Genomic DNA, 18566 nt, shown 5'->3' on the forward strand with positions numbered 1-18566 from the left:
CAGCCAATTGTGCCACAGAGAAAAGGTTTGATTGTAAATTTGGCACATACAACACACCTTTTACAGTTTCTCCCAAGCAGGATAAATACAAGTCACCTTGTCCCATAATTTTGGTCACAGACCCATCAGCCAAAGATACACTTCGTCTGTTTTAGACAGTGACACAAAAGAGCTTTTACAGTTACATAAATGACAATTGGCCCCAGAATCTAATACCCATACACCAGAATTACCCTTCTCAGCAACCTGTGCAATTTGGGTTGTCTGAAGAGCCTTCTTCTGTGTTGCCCTTGTGTTCTTCTTCTCTGTCTTTCTACTCTTGGGTCTCAAGGCACAGTCTTTCTGCAAATGTCCAGCTGAACCACAAGTGAAGCATCGCTGGCTGGCTAGTGCTGTGGCCTCAGCTTCCTTTCCCTTCCTTTCCCTTGTTTTCTGGTACTGCAGCTTTCCAGAAGAGATGGGGGGATCTTTCCTCTCTCTTCTCCCATTCAGCAAGTAAGCACTGTGTAACATACGATGGGGTGAGGTCTGCTTCAGGCATAGCCTCCAGGGTACAAATCAGCGTGTCCCACGTTTCATTCAGTGAGGACAGGAGGATATAGGATTTTGTGAGAGGTGTAAATTCCATTCCTCTTTCCTGCAACTCAACAAACAACTGCTGAATATAATGCAGGTGATCAGGAAGGCTATCTCCTTCTGCAAGGTAGGCTTTGTACAACTTTTTTGTCAGGGTAACTTTACTCCCTGCTGTTGCCTTTACATACAAGTCTCTCAAAGCATCCCAAAGTTGCTTTGCAGACTGCATACCTCACACGTGGACTAGCTGATTGTCCTCAACTCCCAGGATAATGGTGGCTCTAGCCTGCTCATCCTGTCTCAGCCATTCAGCACTGGGATTTTGGGGGGTTTGCTCACCAATTGGCAGCCAAAGATTCTCTCCGTGAAGATACATCTCCATCTTCAGGGCCCAATTCAAATAGTTGGTCTCTGATAGGCACTCCAGAGGCATTGCTGAGGGCTGGGAGGTAGCCATGGCTTCTTCCTTCTTTTGCAAGTCACCTCAGCTGGCTTCTTTGTCCTGTAGACCAGCAGTTGCTGGAAAATCTCCAGGTGGCTCCAAAGAAAATCTTCACAGGTCTTTGCTACCTGCCTTTAAATTGTGCATGAGGTGTGGAGCTGATCTCTCTATTCCCTTTGGGGTTTTACTGGGCTTACTGGGCCCATAACCTGTTAGCAGATTGCTAGGAAAGCCTTTGGCCCAGGAGAGATCAGAGAAGTCACACACCAGGCATTTCTATAAAAATAATTTTATTTACAGAAAGCAAACATATTTATAGGCTCTCAGTGAGAGCTGCTTAACTCTCTACATGCCTACACAGAAGGGAAACTGAAACTAAAACAAGTCCAGGCAAGTTCTTCTCCCCAGGTGCAAAAATTAACATCCAAAAAGAGGACAATTAAATCCAACCTCTTCACCTGGCCAAAATGATTAGTTACCATAGTAACCTTAATCTGTAGTAGAAAACAACAGAATTCACTAGCCCTAATTTGACACAAACCATCTTAATTAGTTTAAAAACAGACACAAACAAACAAACAAACAAAGAAATAGATTCCCACCACCAGACTGACCCAGCCAGTTGAAACATAAACAGGAGAGGGATGTCCTGGGTGGCAGGGAGGCCAAGAGCCTCCGGGGCTTCCTTGCAGGCGAGGGGATAGTTCTGTCTTGTGCCAACTGGCCAACCTCAACTTCTCCCTTCTGCATGCTCACTAAATTCCCCCTTCTCCTCACCATGAAGCACTCCTGAAGGAAAACTCCTGCTGCAAATCTGCTTTAATGCTGCAAGGACCTCCAACCCTGAGCTTATAATGCCACGACTATGACTGTGGGAGAGAATGTATGCATGATTTGACATTCTGTCTAGCTTAAGTTCAAATTAACTGAAGCTTGACACTTTCACCCTGAAATGTATAGTGCTATTGCTTAGGTTCCATACTGAGGTTCATTTGGTCGAAGGATAGTTAGCTGTGTGGTTAAATGCTCTGACAATGGTGTTACACATGATAGTACTGGACCTGGACTGGGGAGATACAAGTTCAAATCCCACTCTTCTTTGGAGTGACTTTGAGCTAGTCACTCTCTTCCAGCAACCTATTTCATGTCAAAATAAGGAGACACCCCCCCTTCCAGTTCCTAAAAGAATGATGGAATTAAATAAAATGTAATCATTCAAAATGATGTTTATATCCATTTACACAGGATTAGGCACATGATTGGATTTATATAAATGTAATTATGCATGAACAGCTACAAGACATGGGGGGGTTGACATACTGTACTAGGCCGTGGTTTGTTTTGACTGTGGTTTTTCAATACATCACAATTTGTTGAGTTCTCTTTTTTTGGTACTTTCAAGTCAATCTTGACTCCTAACAACTGCCTGGACTAGTCCCTGCAGTTTTCTTGGCAGGGATTTTCAGAAGTGGTTTGCCATTGCTTGCTTCCTGGGGCTGAGAGAAAGTGACTGGCCCAAGGTCACCCAGCTGGCTTTGTGCCTAAGGTGGGACTAGAACTCAGTCTCCTGGTTTCTATCCTGATGCCTTAACCACTACACCAAACTGGCTCTCATATATAATGTTAAACCATAAAACCACCATTGATAATCCACAATGGCTGGATTCTCATAATCTGTAAAACTAAAATCAACAGTGCACACTGGTTTAATGCACTGTGTGAATCAGCCAGTCCAACCAGACCTTTCTTCGTTGCAACTCTGTCACCTCAATCACTTCTTCTGTGCAAGTTTAAGCATTTGGTCCAGTCTTCTCCCTTGTTGCCCATGCACAGGAAAGCTATCTTTGAACATTTCTCCCATGCTACTTGTTATTTTATCAATCTTTCTTCATTAGTACCATCTCCTCTGTAGAGATTTAATCAGCTAAAATAAAGCCCAAATCTGTGTATGTCAGGAACTGTTGGGGTTCAAACTGGAAACTTCTGAATCTGTAACTTCCCTATGCCATGAGCCTTTGAGCGTAAGGGCAGAGTAACTTTAAATCTCAGTTCCCAATCTGCCCTCAACTCCTCTCCAGACTGGCCCTTGGATTCTCTGGAGCAGGACAGACTACTCAAAGGGCTTCCAGTGTGAATTATCTTTTGCTGAGCCAGAAATTCTTCCTGAGCAGGTTTGCTTCTGGGTGTACCTTGGGCAGTCCTTCCTTCTTGATTTCATCTCAGCTCTGACCCCTACCTTGCCCTTTGATGCCAGTTTTTGCATCACCCCCAGCTCCCTTCCTTGACTTTGACTTTCTGCCTCAGTTCCATCCTGACTCCTTTCTGGAACCCTGCCCACAACACAGCTCCATCTAGCCCTTCCATACGAGCCTTGTCTCTCTCTTGCTGTTATTGTTCTTAGGGTCACAAGTATGAGCCTGTTTCCTTTCCTCTTCTTTTTTCTCTTTCTGTCTATGTGTGCTCCAACTGGCATCTTTTATATTTCTTTACAGCAACTTTTTTATTTTCCTGCAGCAAGTGAGACGTTTGGTTTTACTTGCACTCCCTCTTCTTCAGTTAAAAGGGGTGATTTTACTCGTGCATTGTGCCAAACCTTCATTCCTGCTCTGCAGCCAGGGTGGGGAAGTCATGTCAATACATGACACCTGGTCCAAGCCAGGACCATTTGCCCTAAATTTGTTGCCGTTTTAACTCTCCCAATAACCTGGCATCTTCTCAGCCAAGTTGCAAAGAAAACCGCAATGACTCATCAGACTTGGCAGAGCTTCGTGCCTTGGGTGTCCAATCCACGCGCACACACACACACACACACACACACACACACAGAGTCCACCACAGTTTGAATCTCACAGAGGACACACCACAGTTCCAGGCTTTGGAGCCACCCTGTCTCCTACTCCTCTTCCATTCGCTGCCCTGTTCACATGCATGACAAGGAGCTGGGGATTGAGCCCTGGTGTAAAGTAGGTGTCCATGCTTGTAGTTTAATGCTGGAAATAGTGCTGGCTGCAAACCTGGTCTCACAGGCCTTGTGCTGTTTGGCCAACAGCAGTTTGGTGTTAAGTTACTGCTGGACGATGTAGAAGTCTCTGGGGAAACAGTAGCAAAGAAAGAAACATGCTCAGCTCTGGAGCAGAGCATTAACTCTTTCTCTCCCAAGAACAAGAAAGAAAGAAAGAAAGAAGGATGGGGCTTTGCACATTCCACTTAACAACATTTGGACTGGCAGCTGAATCTAATTTCAAAACTAGTGATGGGTTTAGATCCTTTACTGCATCTGAGGTGGCAAACTAATTCAGGAGTTCAGGAGAGACTGGGGGGCAAACAGCTCTGACTTCCAGCATAGGGAAGTAGCTGTAGAAATGGGTTGGGTTGGGTTGCTTTTGAAAGGGGCAGTTTTGAACTCTACAGGATGAGGAAACAACATATTTTACTCTTATATTCCAATTACATTGCTTTCAGATCCCTTGCGGCCCAGCAATCATCCCTGGAAAAGGTCATCCACATTTCTCTGGCAGATACTCTCATTTTTGTGCTGCAAGTCAAGGAGAGGATTTAAGGAAGCTACTCTGATGTTTCCTTCAAGTTTGCCCTATACATTTTTAGGAAAAAAGCTCGAATCTAGCAAGTTGCCTCTCATCAGACAGGTCTGATTTCCAGCATCAAAACTTTGTATCAGGTGTTTTAAGTATTGAAGCAAGAATATGCATGCTTCTTGGTCTCATATATGAGTTCAGAAAGCAGTTGCTGAATCGGTCTCTCCCACTTCTAGGCAAGGAGCCTGTTGATCTAGTCCTTCCTGCAAATAACCATGTGTGTGTGTGTGTGTAGAATGTAGACAAACAGTATGAAGGATAGCAATAAGAATTATCCTGGAACTACATTAGCCTGCTTACTCAGGCAACCAATAACAAGTCAAAAAAGTCAGCAGTAACATGCCAAATGGTATGGAGTTCCAAAAGATGTGTTGAGTTCAGGACAGTTAGCATAGATTCTTCTTTGGAGCTCCTTACTAACCCTTGGGTTGAAAGCTTAAGCACAAGTACTTCTGATTGGGAATGATGCCATACAAAGAAGATCTAGATAAAGCTATCCACTTCATTGTTTATCTAGAATGATCTCCCCAATCCTTTGTTTCTTCAATTTTCCAACAGCTGAGGAATTAAGGATCTTTCCTTCACCTGCTTAATCTTTCTGTGAGAACTCAATAATCTCTTTCTCTGGGGGAAATCTGTCCTCCATCCTATACCCTTTGTTATGAAACCAACATAGCTGAAATTCCACAGATATTCCTCTAAAGCTACCATCTTCATCTGGCAGATAATCTATGCTAAATAGTTCCAATCACTTTATTTATAACAGTGGCATTTCATAACTTACAATGACCAGGGAAATTCTTAGTAACTGGAGAAATCCATTGCCACGTTGTTTGTGCATAGTGCACCTAAAGCCATTAGCTAAGTGGGGAGCATTGCCAGAAGGTGACATAAAAACCAAACCAGAGAGCAGCAGTGATAAAATCTGTGGTATATATAGGTTTTATTGCATAAGACAGCGGAGAATTTCCCAGAGGTTATTACCCAGCACTTCAACTGGCCACTGCAGGCTCCCTAACTATTCTGAGACTACAGTTTCCCTTGTGTTCAGTACTTATCTAGAGCTAAACTTAAACACTGGAACAGTCAGTAGTTAAGACTTGGATCTGAGATAATGACATTCAAGTTCCCATGGAGTTCCAAGTGACTTTGAGTTAGTTATTCTCCCTTAACCTATTCTACTCACAGGGATAAAATTATGGGAGATCTCCATGCATTCTCCCTTGAACTTTTAGAGAAGTTGGATAGAAATGCAATAAATCAAATAATAGATAAGCAGAGCATGACAGATGCATCAGAATATTTAGGATGCAATTAAAACAGCAGTAAATGAACAGTTATACAACTGTCAATACCACGCATACATGCTAAAATGTAAGCCTCGTTGCAAGCAAGAATTTCTTCCACACAATGCATAGGATTAGGCTGTATTTTTTCCCCTTTACCTGAGAAAGGGGCACTACTTGATTTCTCTACTTCAGGCACACACAAAGTATGTGCCAGTTTGGTCTAGTGGTTAAGGTGCTGGGCTAGAAACCAGGCCAGCTGGGTGACCTTGGGCCAGTCACTCTCTCTCAGCCCAAGTCACCTCATAAGAGGAGGAAGAAGTATTAGGTATGTTCGCCGCCTTGAGTTATTTATAAAAATAATAAAAGCAGGATAAAAATCAAAAATAAACAAACAAATAAATAAATGTTCCAATGCAGGACTTCAGAATATTCAACCAGAGCTATAATGCCACAGCTCAGGACTGACCAGAGTAGAAGCTTCAGAGACATAAATCAATTCCCCAATTTCAGCTGGTTGGAAAGGGTCACCAAAGGAGTAAGGCTGTGCTTCCAGGTAAAGAGAGTGCCCCCCTCCCTTGCTTCTTGATGACTTTCTTCTCTTGCAGCATTAAGCCAGTTGTACATTTTGGAACTATCCCTCTACTACTAACAACGACCTAGTTTCTGACATGCCACAGCATCAGGTTTTCTTCTGTAAGGACTTGCAACTCTCAGTATCAGTCCTGCCATTAGTCAAGAGTCAGGTAACAGAGCCAGCTAATGGTGCCACAAGGGACTCAGGTAATGGCCTTTCTCTTGGCATACTGATGAAATACCAAACAGGGGAATGTAAGGAAAAGGAGAGTGCCATGCAATGTGGTCAAGGCCTAAAAGTGCTGAGCAAGATGGAAGGGATCCTTGGCAGCCATATTTAACTACACATCCAGGCTATCCATGTGCCTGACATAATGCAAGCATGACAAATAACAGATTAAAACAAGCTGGTGGTGGTTTTTAGTATTTTTTGTTGACTTAGCATTGCTTTTACTGTTTTTCCATTCTATTTTGTTTTGCAATTCTTTACATTTCTCCACCATCTTGAAAAAGAATGCTATATTCTTTGAGGACAGGATAGAAGCAAAAGTAGGAGTGTTGGATAAAAGTATCTGTAAGTTGTGAATTATTCATTCTTATTGGAAAACTTGCCCAATCAAAGCAGATCACTGTTCAAGTTAGCAGTGCAACTTTTATGCCATATTTATCCAGTGGGTACTACAGAGTTTATTCCCAAGGAGGCACAGGACTGCAGCCTTGGTCAATGCTATGAAAATAGCATTGTAAAACTTGAGCTGTAAAGTTAAGAATTTCATATAGCAACAGGGTACAACAAAGTTTATCTAAAACTAATAGTTCAGATCTATTTACTTACGCAGGTCAGCTATCTTGCGGCTCTGATTTAGCCATCTTTCTTTTTTATTTTGAATTAATTTTAATTTTCCTTGCAAGCTTTTCCTTGCAAGCTTTAACAAAAGATGCCTTGATTTTTAGATCAGACCAACAGACTAGCCTGGAGATGTGAGCCATCCAATGTGTTTGCTTTATATTTTAATTTCCATTAAGACTCTCTCTCTAAATAATATGTACACACACACACACACACACACACATATACACAAACACACACACCATTGTTTATGTAGGAGTTTTGATCCAAGCAACAATGGTGGAGTAAAGTTCCTAAAGAACTTTACATACTTTCTCAGTATCCCAAAGTTGGCAAGCCTGTAAACTGAACACCCAGTTCAGATCTGGAAGGGAAGGATATATATCTCTGTGGAGCATTGCCTTTGAGGCATAAGGCTATTCACAGATGAAAAGCTATTGTTTCAGCAGGAAAGTGAATTTCCCCTTTCACTGCTGGCCTGCACTGCTGGCCAAAGGCAAGGGGGGAAAACAACTCTTTCTCACGCTCCTGTGGAAAGTGAAATGTCACACAAGTCTAATGCAACCAATGTCTATTTCAGAAGCCAATAAAAGGAATCTATTTGGGGCAGCATCACCAAAACCCTCTGGGTCACCAATTATTCCTGGTAAACTTTCCCCATAGATCTCTTAAATTGCTCTCTACTCTTCCTTGAGCCAAAAGAATAAACCAGCATAAAAATCTGTTCTCACCACTGCCCATCCTTATCTTCCTCTACAGCCTCTCTATAGTTCTGACTTGCTGCCAGATGATGGTGTCTTGGGCATGCCAGGGCATGTTGAGCAAAGCTGTTAGTTAAATCGTGGTTTTACTGACCTCCGCTTTTCTTAACATCACTAGCCGGAATGAACTGTCACAATACTGCTGTCATTAGTAGATGGTTTGGCAAATGGCTGGACCCATTGGTTTAGCCAGCTATCAAAATCTGGTATAGCTATAGGCACGGGATAGTTGATATATGGGTGTGGGGGCTGCCTGTAAAGCAAGAAGGGCTCTGGTTTTTAATGGATAGCTCCTCCAGCCTATCAGATGCTAGGTGGGCTTGTTTTGACATGGGTTTAGTGCATTTTCAAAAGAGCACTAAACCAACACTCAAAACAAGACCTGGAGACAGCAGAGTCATGAGTGAGAGGACTGCACAGTAAAGTAGACACTCCTTCCTCACTAGTAGGCCTCCCGCACCCCACAAATCAGGTGCTAGGCTTGTAGCTAACAGGGTGTTGTATGGCAAAACTGGAGATTGCTTTTCCTTGTAGCCAGTCATATCCCACAGATCAGCAGTTCTGCTCTCAAAGGAAGTCACCCAACAGCTTGTGTGTATGAAGATGCTGCCTGGTAGAGCAGTCTTTATAGTGCAGCCCTTCCACACCATATATTAGCTGTCCAGTGGTTGTGAGGAGCTTTAAGTATGAAGTACCTGGTAGCTCTCCCCTGTTCTATCTCCCTGCGGAAGAAAAGGGACACAAAGGACAGTGCCCCAGACTCCAGGGGAGGAGGCACATAAAATACCAGCCTGAATGACAAGTAGGTGGTGGGCACATCCTGCCTTCTAAGGGCCATCCAATGTCAACATGGACAGGAAGCATGACACATTGCCCTCACCCTTAAACTGCCACTGGTTGCTGCTGACTTAAGAGGAAAACAGTATGTTAATTCCAGTCCAGCTAACCACAAACAGGCTGCCTCAAACCTGAGCTAAGGCATCATGGCAGAATAAAGATGTTGCCAGGGTATGGAGAGCCAGTTTGGCCTAATGGTTAAAGTGCTGAGCTAGAAACCAGGAGTCTGTGAGTTCTAGTCCCGCCTTAGGCATGAAAGCCGGCTGGGTGACCTTGGGCCAGTCACTCTCTCTCAGCCCATCCCACCTCACAGGATGGTTGTTGTGGGGAAAATAGGAGGAGGAAGGAGTATTAGGTATGTTTGCCGCCTTGAGTTATTTTTAAAAATAATAAAGGCAGGATAAAAATAAAAATAAAAAATGTTTGTACAATGGTAAGAAATGTTTGTACAAGGAGGGAAAGGCCCTTAGGGAGATTAAATGGAGAAGTCTCAAACACTGCCAAAGGCAGAGCAGTGGGCAGTTTCTAATACAGAGGTAATGCAACCTGTTAACCTTCAGAGTTTTATCTTTCAACATCTTCGCCTTCGCATGGTCAAGTCCAGAGAGCAGTATGTGCTTATCCTGACCTTGTTTCATGCTACTAAACAGAAAAGTTGTATCCTTTTGGGGGGCCAAAAATATTCTGAGAAGAGGCCTTCACTCAGATTTAAATTCTAGCAGATCTCCTCTTTCTAAAAAACCAGCCTCAGTGTGCAGCATTTCTAAGGATTCAAGATATGCGAGCCAACTCAGAAAAACTTATTGTTAGAAACCAAAGTGGTAAGTGATCTACCTTCTATTCAAATGGCCAAAGACTGCTCCTCATTGAAATACAATTCTCCTCCTGACCACTCTGTACCCTCCACTTCCAGAGCTCATGGGGAAGAAGCTGTAATTACAGCAACACAACAAAACCCAACACAAACTCCAATCCATCTTACTGTTTATAAAGACATTACAAACAATATAAAGAGATTACACATGATTAGCAACAGAAAGGACAAATGCTTGCTAAACAACAGGCAGATATAATCAATCTTGATCCTCTGTCAAGGGTTAGGCACAGCCCAATTGTCAACTGTCTTGCAGCTGCAAATAAAGAGTTTGCCTATTCCTGAGAAGTAGCAGAAACATCATGCTAAACAGGAGAAAAGTCTCTGGCAGGGCACACCTGGGGGACACATGGAAACTGCACAGATAGGCTGGCCAACCTGTTAGAAGATTCATGTGAACCCCGTTTAAAGGAGATTGTCATCAAAGTTTAGATGGACCAGTTGTTTCAAAAGACTGCTACTCCTCTTTTGGCTATTCTGAAGAGTCACACATTCTCTGCTAAAATTAAGCTTGATCTGCACAACTGGTTTAATGTCATGTTCTTTGCACTGCCATGGACCAAAATATTCTACATGGGGCTTCTAGCGTCTTTTGTAGGAAGAAAAGGTAAAGAGAAAGGAGTCCTTTAACTTAGTAAGAAGCATAGTATAGGTGGTCCTTGTTTAATGACTACTTGTTCAGTGACTGTTCAAACTTGCAACAGCACTGAACAAGTGGTAGTTATGATGGGTCCTCAAAGTTCTGTTGCAGCACCCCCACAGTCATGTGATCATGATCCAAGCACTCAGCAACCAGCCCAGATTTCTGACTGTTGCAGCATCCATGATCATGTGATCATGATTTGTGATCCTCTGCCAGCTTCCCACAAGCAAAGTCAATGGGCAAGCTGGCAGGAAGTTGTGATCATGTGAGCTCCTCACTTAACAACCCCCATGATCCTTGCTTAATGATGGTAACTGGGAATTGCCAGAACTGCCGTCGCTAAGTGGCTTGGTCACATGAAGTTGCACTTTACGACCACATCGCTTAGTGACAGAGTTCCCATTCTCAACTGCCGTTGTAACCCAAGGACTCCCTGTATGTAACAACTTCAAAGAGGTTTCTAACGTTATTAGCAAAATCTCCTCCAACACAATAAAACAGGCTTATGCACAACTGCATAGGAGAACAAAGCATGTCTTCTTGCTCTAGCCATTACAAAATATTCCCCTCTGCAGCTCAGTCCTATGCATGCTTATGCAGAAGTAAATCTATTACACGTGTTTGTTACAACATTTGTTATTGTAATCCACGCTTCTTTAAGACAAGCTCATGCTCAGTTTATTTCCTGCCTCTTTCATTCTCATAAAAGCTTCATGGATCCAAGCTGAAAAGGAGTAATTGTTTCAAAACACACAATGAATGGGAATTTGAACTTAATATTCTTTAGTCTAGCCTAGAGAGGAAAAATACTGATTTTTACCAGAAATAAATCTTGGAAATCTGTACAGTGTCATACTGCCCTTTCCTCATATGAGTGAATGACATCTACTCAGTGGGCAAAGTTCACTCAGGGCAAGGTCAAGTTACTTTCTACTTTCTAGTGACCAACTCCACTGAAGCTCAAATGCCTTTCATTGCATACTGAAAAGGCTTAATATAAAGAAAAATATAACCCCTGAGAGAGTTCAGGCAATTGGGATACTTATTTGCCTATAGGGAAAAGAAAGGAGACAGAAAAAAAATTGGATGCCTCTGATGCCTGAACCATGACAATAATTTGGAAAGAAAGCTGCAAGTCTGTGGGATTCCTTGTGCAGTGTCAATTGCAAAAAGATTACTTATTTACACTTTGTTTCACACAGCCTATTTTAAGTATCCAAAGCACTTCATGTCCTTACCTTTGCATAAACATCGATCTGCAAGAGACTTCCTTTCTAGAGGCAATCCATCTCCCAGTTTTGTCTGTATAAGAAACCAAACAGACTAACAGTCAAGACATAGATTCTCAGCTCCTACGCAAATAAGTGGACATTACCAAACAACTGCCTGGCTAAATGGAGGGCTTAATAAGGCCATAAAGAAAAAACTTTTTTAAAGGAAATAAGTTTGTTGAGTGGGGCTGTAGCTCTGCAAAGAACAAACCAAATCCAACAACAATTCCCATTTATGTTGTATTACTACACATTCATTCATTTACCACTACGCTGCCTATACTAGGTGCTGTATGGGTGGCAGTGTAACTCATTAGAAGAATGAAATTGTGAAAAGGAGACATGATCACCCTTATAGAATTGAAATGGACACATTGCTAACTTTTATTCCAGAGTCACATGCTGATGGACTAGCTGGCTAGTTCCACATATCCTATGATATATTTTAAAAAGTTGGAAGCTTTCTTCATGTGCTCGGATGCATCAGGTTGGTCATATTTGAACCTCTATTGCCATCTAGAGGCTACAAATAGTTCCAACATGCCTTTCTGAGGAGTAGAGCTAACTTAGAGAAGAGTCCACATTGGTGACTACTTGGCTGATGACAGGGGCAGCCTGGAAACTGAGCACAGCCATGTTACATCAGAATGCTGTATCTCACTAGTCTTAGCAACACTCAGGACAGCTTTGAAAGCAGTTCTTAGCTCATTTAATCACTGCACACACTGAAACACGCAGAGAAATAGTTCTCTTAATTTAACAAGTTAGAAATACTGCACAGATTGCAGCCTCACCTTAAAGAATAGCACGGCAATGCTCTCCATGAAGCCCAAATCTGCAATTAAGAAGTATCAGGACTACCACCACTTTGATCAAAGGAACAACTGAACAGTTTCACTGTACATGGCCCCGTTCTCCAAAGCAAAGGTCAGCTTATAAAACTAATGAAGAGACCATGTACTGTATGCTATAAGAAAACTGAAGTATCTACAGGTCTGTAACTGGTGCTTTTCTTGAAAGACTGGAAATAAAATTGCCATCAAGGGACCTTCTCCAGATGTTCTTATCTTCTGGGTTTACAAAAATGGCCACTAGAAAAAGAGCCTTTTTGATGGTGGTACCCTTTTTATAACATTCTTTTCCCCAGGGAGATTTGCTAGCCAAAAATCTTAGCTCTCCGAGACTTTTAAAATGTATCAGCTGAACTGGTTCATCCGAGTCTTGCTGTTGTTTTACTCTAAGGGACTTTTTTTCCTCCATTGAAAGGTATATAAGATATGCATTGGCAAATGTATTCTGTAACTTTGAGGCTGCAACCAGCAAGGCCCTGCTTCTTTGCACAAGTGATATCATTTCATTGAAACATGCAGGAAAGCAGCTCCAAATCTGTAAAATGAATTTAAGGATCAAACCCAGTAACTTAGGCTGTGATCAAAAAGCAAGAGCAGCTGCCATCATTATAACTGTAAATACCCCACTTCATTACGCTGGTTAGAAGTGATTGGTTGATTTGTTCAATCTGCTTTTAACAGCAGTCTCAGAAACACTCACCATACTGATTAGCTCAGACATATTTAAGTCCCTCTTCACAATTCTGGCTGACAACTGCCGTTTTTTCCTGAGTGAAAACACAGAAGTTTGACCATGAAGGGACTGCATTGCACACTCGTAATAACACAGAGAATTTATTTCAGACCTCAGCATAAGAAGCTATAATATTCAAGTCAGAGCACTGATCCAATTTGCTAGACCAAACAGTAGTGACTCTCTAGGGCAGTGTTTCTCAACCTTGGCAACTTTAAGACGTGTGGACTTCAACTCCCAGAATTCCCCAGCCAGCCATGTCCACATGTCTTAAAGTTGCCAAGGTTGAGAAACACTGTTCTAGGGCTTGAGATAGGAGTATTTTACAGCCCAACACGAGATGTCAGGAACTGAATTAAGGACTTTCTGCATGCAAAGAATCCCCTCTACTGCTGAATTTTTGTCCTACTCAGGATATCCCTCATGCTGATGCTAGGGAGAGTGGAGGGCAAAAGGAAGAGGGGCCAACCAAGGGCAAGGTGGATGGATGGTATTCTAGAGGTGACGGACTCGTCCTTGGGGGAGCTGGGGGTGTTGATGACCGACAGGAAGCTCTGGCGTGGGCTGGTCCATGAGGTCACAAAGAGTCGGAAGCGACTAAACGAATAAACAACAACAACAAATAAGGGGCTATTTACAAGCTTAGTCAATTGCATGATGCCCACAAAAAGAATTCTGGAAACTGTGCTAAGGGTGCTGAGAAAAACCAAGCAGCAGACACTTCACTTCAGTGGCGATCCAAAAGGATGTGTCTTTGGTGTGCACACATGAATGTTCAGATGACTTTTGAGACTGTCATGTTAAGACTTTCAGAAGTCACGTAGTCTGCAGCAGAACTTCCCAACCTAGTGCCCTCCAAATGTGCAGATCCCACAGTTCCCAGTCAGCATGGCCCATTAATCCACTACAGGAACAAAAGGCTGCACTAGGATCTATTTTATCACAGATCCAACAATGCAGATCCTGCTTTACATCATCTTATACCACGATGCATTGGTCCTTAAAGTGCCATGTCACATGCTGTTTCTAATGTAGAATGTAGCCCAAAGAAGTGTGCTTTTTAGTGGGCTAAACATCACTTGTTGATGGGATATACATAAGAATACAGAAATGATGTACCCTAATTTAACTGAGGAAGGTGATACCAGTTCCTACCCCCACACCAGCTGTTTGAACAAGAAGGTTCTAATTTTGGGGCCATCAGAGGACATGGTCCAAAATGCAGGGTCCTGAGGGTACGGCCTTCCAAAGGTGGTCCCAAATTTATTTTAGCTAACAATTAAGGATATATTTGTTCATTCAGACCATTATTGAGATATTGTGCTAGGAACAAAATATTTTTACTGCAACATTTGTTGCCTTGCAGTACAGTTGCCACTTGACATGTCTATTTGCTTTTTGGTTTTTCTGGATGTTTTAACTGATGTACTGTTAAGCACACTTATTGCTTGGTATTCCACTCCTGGGTTCTTTTTAGAAGAAGGGTAGGTAAAGGTAAAGGTTTCCCTTGACGTAAAGTCCAGTCGAATTCGACTCTAGGGGGCGGTGCTCATCTCCGTTTCTAAGCCATGGAGCCGGCGTTGTCATAGACACTTCCGGGTCATGTGGCCAGCATGACGACTCGGAACGCCGTTACCTTCCCGCCAAAGCGGTACCTATTGATCTACTCACATTTGCATGTTTTCGAACTGCTAGGTGAGCAGGAGCTGGGACGAGCAACGGGAGCTCACCCCGCCGCGCGGTTTCGAACCGCTGACCTTCCGATCGACAGCTCAGCGGTTTAACCCGCAGCGCCACCGCGTCCCTTTAGAAGAAGGGTAGAATATTAATAAAGTGTAAAAATAATTGTTATGTGAGGGAGAGTTCTCTACTCCCTAATTTGGGGTAAGCAGATAATACAGAACTAATTATCTGACTTAGTAATAAATCGTTTCACTCCTGATATGAATACCTGAATGGGTCAGAAGTGTGATTATGCATGCCCAAAGTTCCATGTTTGTAGGCTGAATGAATGTCAGATAGAAAAAAAGTTTTAAAAAAGCAAGTTAAGGAGCAAGTAACCTACCCATTATCTCAGTAATGTACCTCCTGCCCGCCAATTGTCTCTTGCCATTTCTCCCTTCTCCACCCATGACATCCCAAGACAGTTACATACTTTTTAAAGGGAGAGCAAAGAAGCAGCAGAAGGATCATGAGTAGAACGGGAGCCACAAATCCTAAATTTCCCATGAGTTGGGAAGATGGGAATTTGAAGGATGGTGTAATCTCCATGCTCTCTGCCAAATGAGCAGCCGTAGATCCACAGAGGAAAGTGAAACTGAAAGAAAGCAGCAAACAATAAAATATACTTAATAAACTCATACAAAAGGATTTGTGTGTGTGTGTGTGTGTGTGTGATGCACATGTGCATGGGTGTGTGTAGATGTATGATATGGACCAGAAAGGAGGATTTTTAAATCACAAATACTATATATACAAGTCCACAAGTGAATACAGGATCAGTACTGTTGTATATTTACAAGCCTAGGGCTTATTTATATACTGAATGCTCTTATTCTCATAGCAAGGATCACAAATTGAGACCTTCCCCATTACACCTTTCAGGAGGCCCCATATCTCCTTGGTAGAGGTCATCATTTGCACACAGAAGGTCCTGGTTCAGCTCCTGGCATCTGCATGAAAAAGGACCTGATAACAGCCACTGCTATGGAAAAGTGTTAGGAGCTTGCTGCCAATCAGAGTAGACGCTACTGGGCTCAATAGACAAAAAATCTTGGTTGGTATAAAGCAGCATTCTCCAATCCAATTCTAACACCAAAAGTGGTGGTGGGCTCCATTCATCCTTTTACCCATTGATACTGTCTTTTCTCTGTATCTCCTATTTGTTTATTTCCTGCCCTGGATCAAAATGTACTATTATTTATTCTTTTTCGTAAAGATGTTATCCTAGCTGTGATTTGAATGAATGCTGGAAGCCACAGCACAGGCAATGAGAAGCTGACGCTTAACAAAGTCTTAATGCTCATTCATATATAATGGGGGAAAAAACCACTTCTCCCAAAGATCTCCCCACAAGGTAAATATGGAACTAAATAAAAACAATGATTTATTGGAGACCACCAGCAAAACATCATGCACGTTCCTAGTAAATCAGGAGTCCTGGAGAACATATAGCAAGTACAGAGGTTTTGCAGCAATCTGGAGAAACGTGTGCACACATCTAGTTATATAGAGAAAGAAAGGTATGGACCTGATAAAAGGAGAGAAGGAAGATACCTTGCCTATTTCAATCTTATAGGCAGGAAACACTTCAGCCAGGAATTTGTAACAGCATCCTGCAGTTCCTGAGATCAAGATGAAAAAGGCCTAGGAGACAATGCTAGGAGATTATCTTTGAGTCCCAACACTGGTCTCTTTAAGAAACTGAAAACTAGGGAAGGCATATTCTCCCAAGAAAAAGATGAAACACTCCATTAGCTAGCTGTCTATTCATTTTAATTTAAAGATGACAGACAATTAAGAAAATTAGTACTGGAGGTATAACAGAAACAAGGTGGCACAGATGTAACACATTAAGGCAATCAGCGTTCCTAGGAGACTGACATTGCTTAAAAAAGCTCTTTTTTAAAAGAAAGGCCCTGCTTGTCCAAATGTTCCATGACAAGATGTAGTACAACAGCAAGAGACCACCAAGAAGAAGCTGCTGGAGTCATCCTAATGGCATGTGCTGTAAATGACAAACAGGACAATCCAGTTTGGGTAAGCCAGAGGGAGCAATGTAGGATTCCCAGCAGGGCAGACTTGATTTAATTGTCCCTCCCAGTTGTGGCTTGCTGAGCAACAAGCTGGGAAGAAAGGAAAGTGCAAGGAAGAAAAGGAACCGTTTGTTGGCATTCTGTGTAAATGAATCAGTCAATTAGATTATAGATGGGTATAGTTCAGTGGAAAAACAAATACTTTACAAGTAGAATGGTTCATATTCTACCCAGTTGTTAAGTAAGGTTAGAAAGCTGCTGCTAGTCAGTGTTGAAAATCTGGAGTCAAGTGATCGAGTGGAATGACTTGATAGAAGGCAGCTTTCTATGCCATAGCACCTATCAGCAAATAGGTATCCTGTGTGTAATTAATGAGAAGGGTTAACACTAAAAAAGGTCCTTTCTGGGGAGGGGGCAGTGGTGGAGGGGAAAGATACTCATGATTTAAATAAAAACCCAATTTTGTTTTTAATCCCTGACCTACCTGCACCTGCATACTGCTCCCAAGACTAACAGCAGTTTTGGCTTACCCCTTTCTCTGCAATCTAGGATGAAAAAGAACATAGATTCAGAAGGATGGCAAGGTGGATCAAAGGAACAGACAAATGCAGTGCAAATAGGATGGAATCGGAAATCCCATGATAGAACTTGTGTGCTGAGATTTTCATGCTCTCAAAATCCAGTTTCACAAACAATATCAGGAAGAGGAAGTGGAATCAGGCCTATGGATCTGAAGGCTGCTAGAAGTGAAGATTGCAAGGATGAAAGGGGCTTTAGAAGTCATCTAGTCCAATCCCCTCTTGTGCAGGATCCACTGCTGCATTTCTCATAGATTACCAGCTAGTCTCTGTTTGAATACTTCTAGTGAATGAGAACTCATACTTCATGTGACAGCCTATTCCATTGGTTTACAGTTCATACACTCAGTTCCTCCTGATGTCTAGCCTGAACCTCCCTCCTTGTAATTTTAACACAATGGTTCTATTGCCTTCTAGAGCAATAGAGAATACAGGCAGTCCTCGTTTAGCAACCATCCACAGTTATGATGGTATTGAAAAAGTAACTTTGTGACCAATCCTCACATTTACGATCTTTGCAGGTCTGTAAAGCAAAGGAAAGCTGAAGTAAGATCACAAGCACAGTCGCAGTTTCACTTGGTGACTGCTTAGCTTAACGACTGAGTTGCCAGTCCCAATTGTGGTCACTAAATGAGGATTACCAATGGTCTTCGATAACTATTGACCAGTCTCCAACCTTCCCTTTTCGGGTAAGGTTGTTGAGAAGGTGGTTCACCTGCAGCTGATGAGAACCCTGGAGGAAACAGTTTATCTAGACCAGTTTCATTCAGGTTTCAGGCTGGAATTTAGTAGCTTTGTTCGCCCTTGTTGATGACCTGCGGCAGAGCCAGGATGGTGGTGGTACATCCATTCTTGTGCTCCTTGATCTCTCATCAGCTTTCGATACTGTCAACCATGGTATCCTTCTGAGCTGGCTCTGTTGGCTGTGGATTGGGGA

The 18566-nt window shown here is 42.5% G+C and overlaps 1 protein-coding gene across 2 annotated transcripts in view; it reads right to left on the minus strand.

Annotated features, from left to right (window-relative positions):
- LOC134495267 (uncharacterized) overlaps positions 1-18566 on the minus strand; it is a 54241-nt gene that overhangs the window by 24963 nt on the left and 10712 nt on the right. For both annotated transcript variants that reach the window (XR_010067798.1, XM_063300568.1), the window contains exons 2-4: positions 15452-15613; positions 13264-13330; positions 11680-11743 (exon numbers count right to left, since the gene is read on the minus strand). Coding sequence is in view for 1 of the 2 variants with exons in the window: in XM_063300568.1 (XP_063156638.1) it covers positions 11680-11743; positions 13264-13330; positions 15452-15567 (247 nt within the window). In the remaining variant the exon portion in view is untranslated. The remainder of the gene's footprint in view (positions 1-11679; positions 11744-13263; positions 13331-15451; positions 15614-18566) is intronic.

Source organism: Candoia aspera, chromosome 1 (genome assembly GCF_035149785.1).
Source record: "Candoia aspera isolate rCanAsp1 chromosome 1, rCanAsp1.hap2, whole genome shotgun sequence".
NCBI classification, from domain to species: Eukaryota; Metazoa; Chordata; class Lepidosauria; order Squamata; family Boidae; genus Candoia; species Candoia aspera.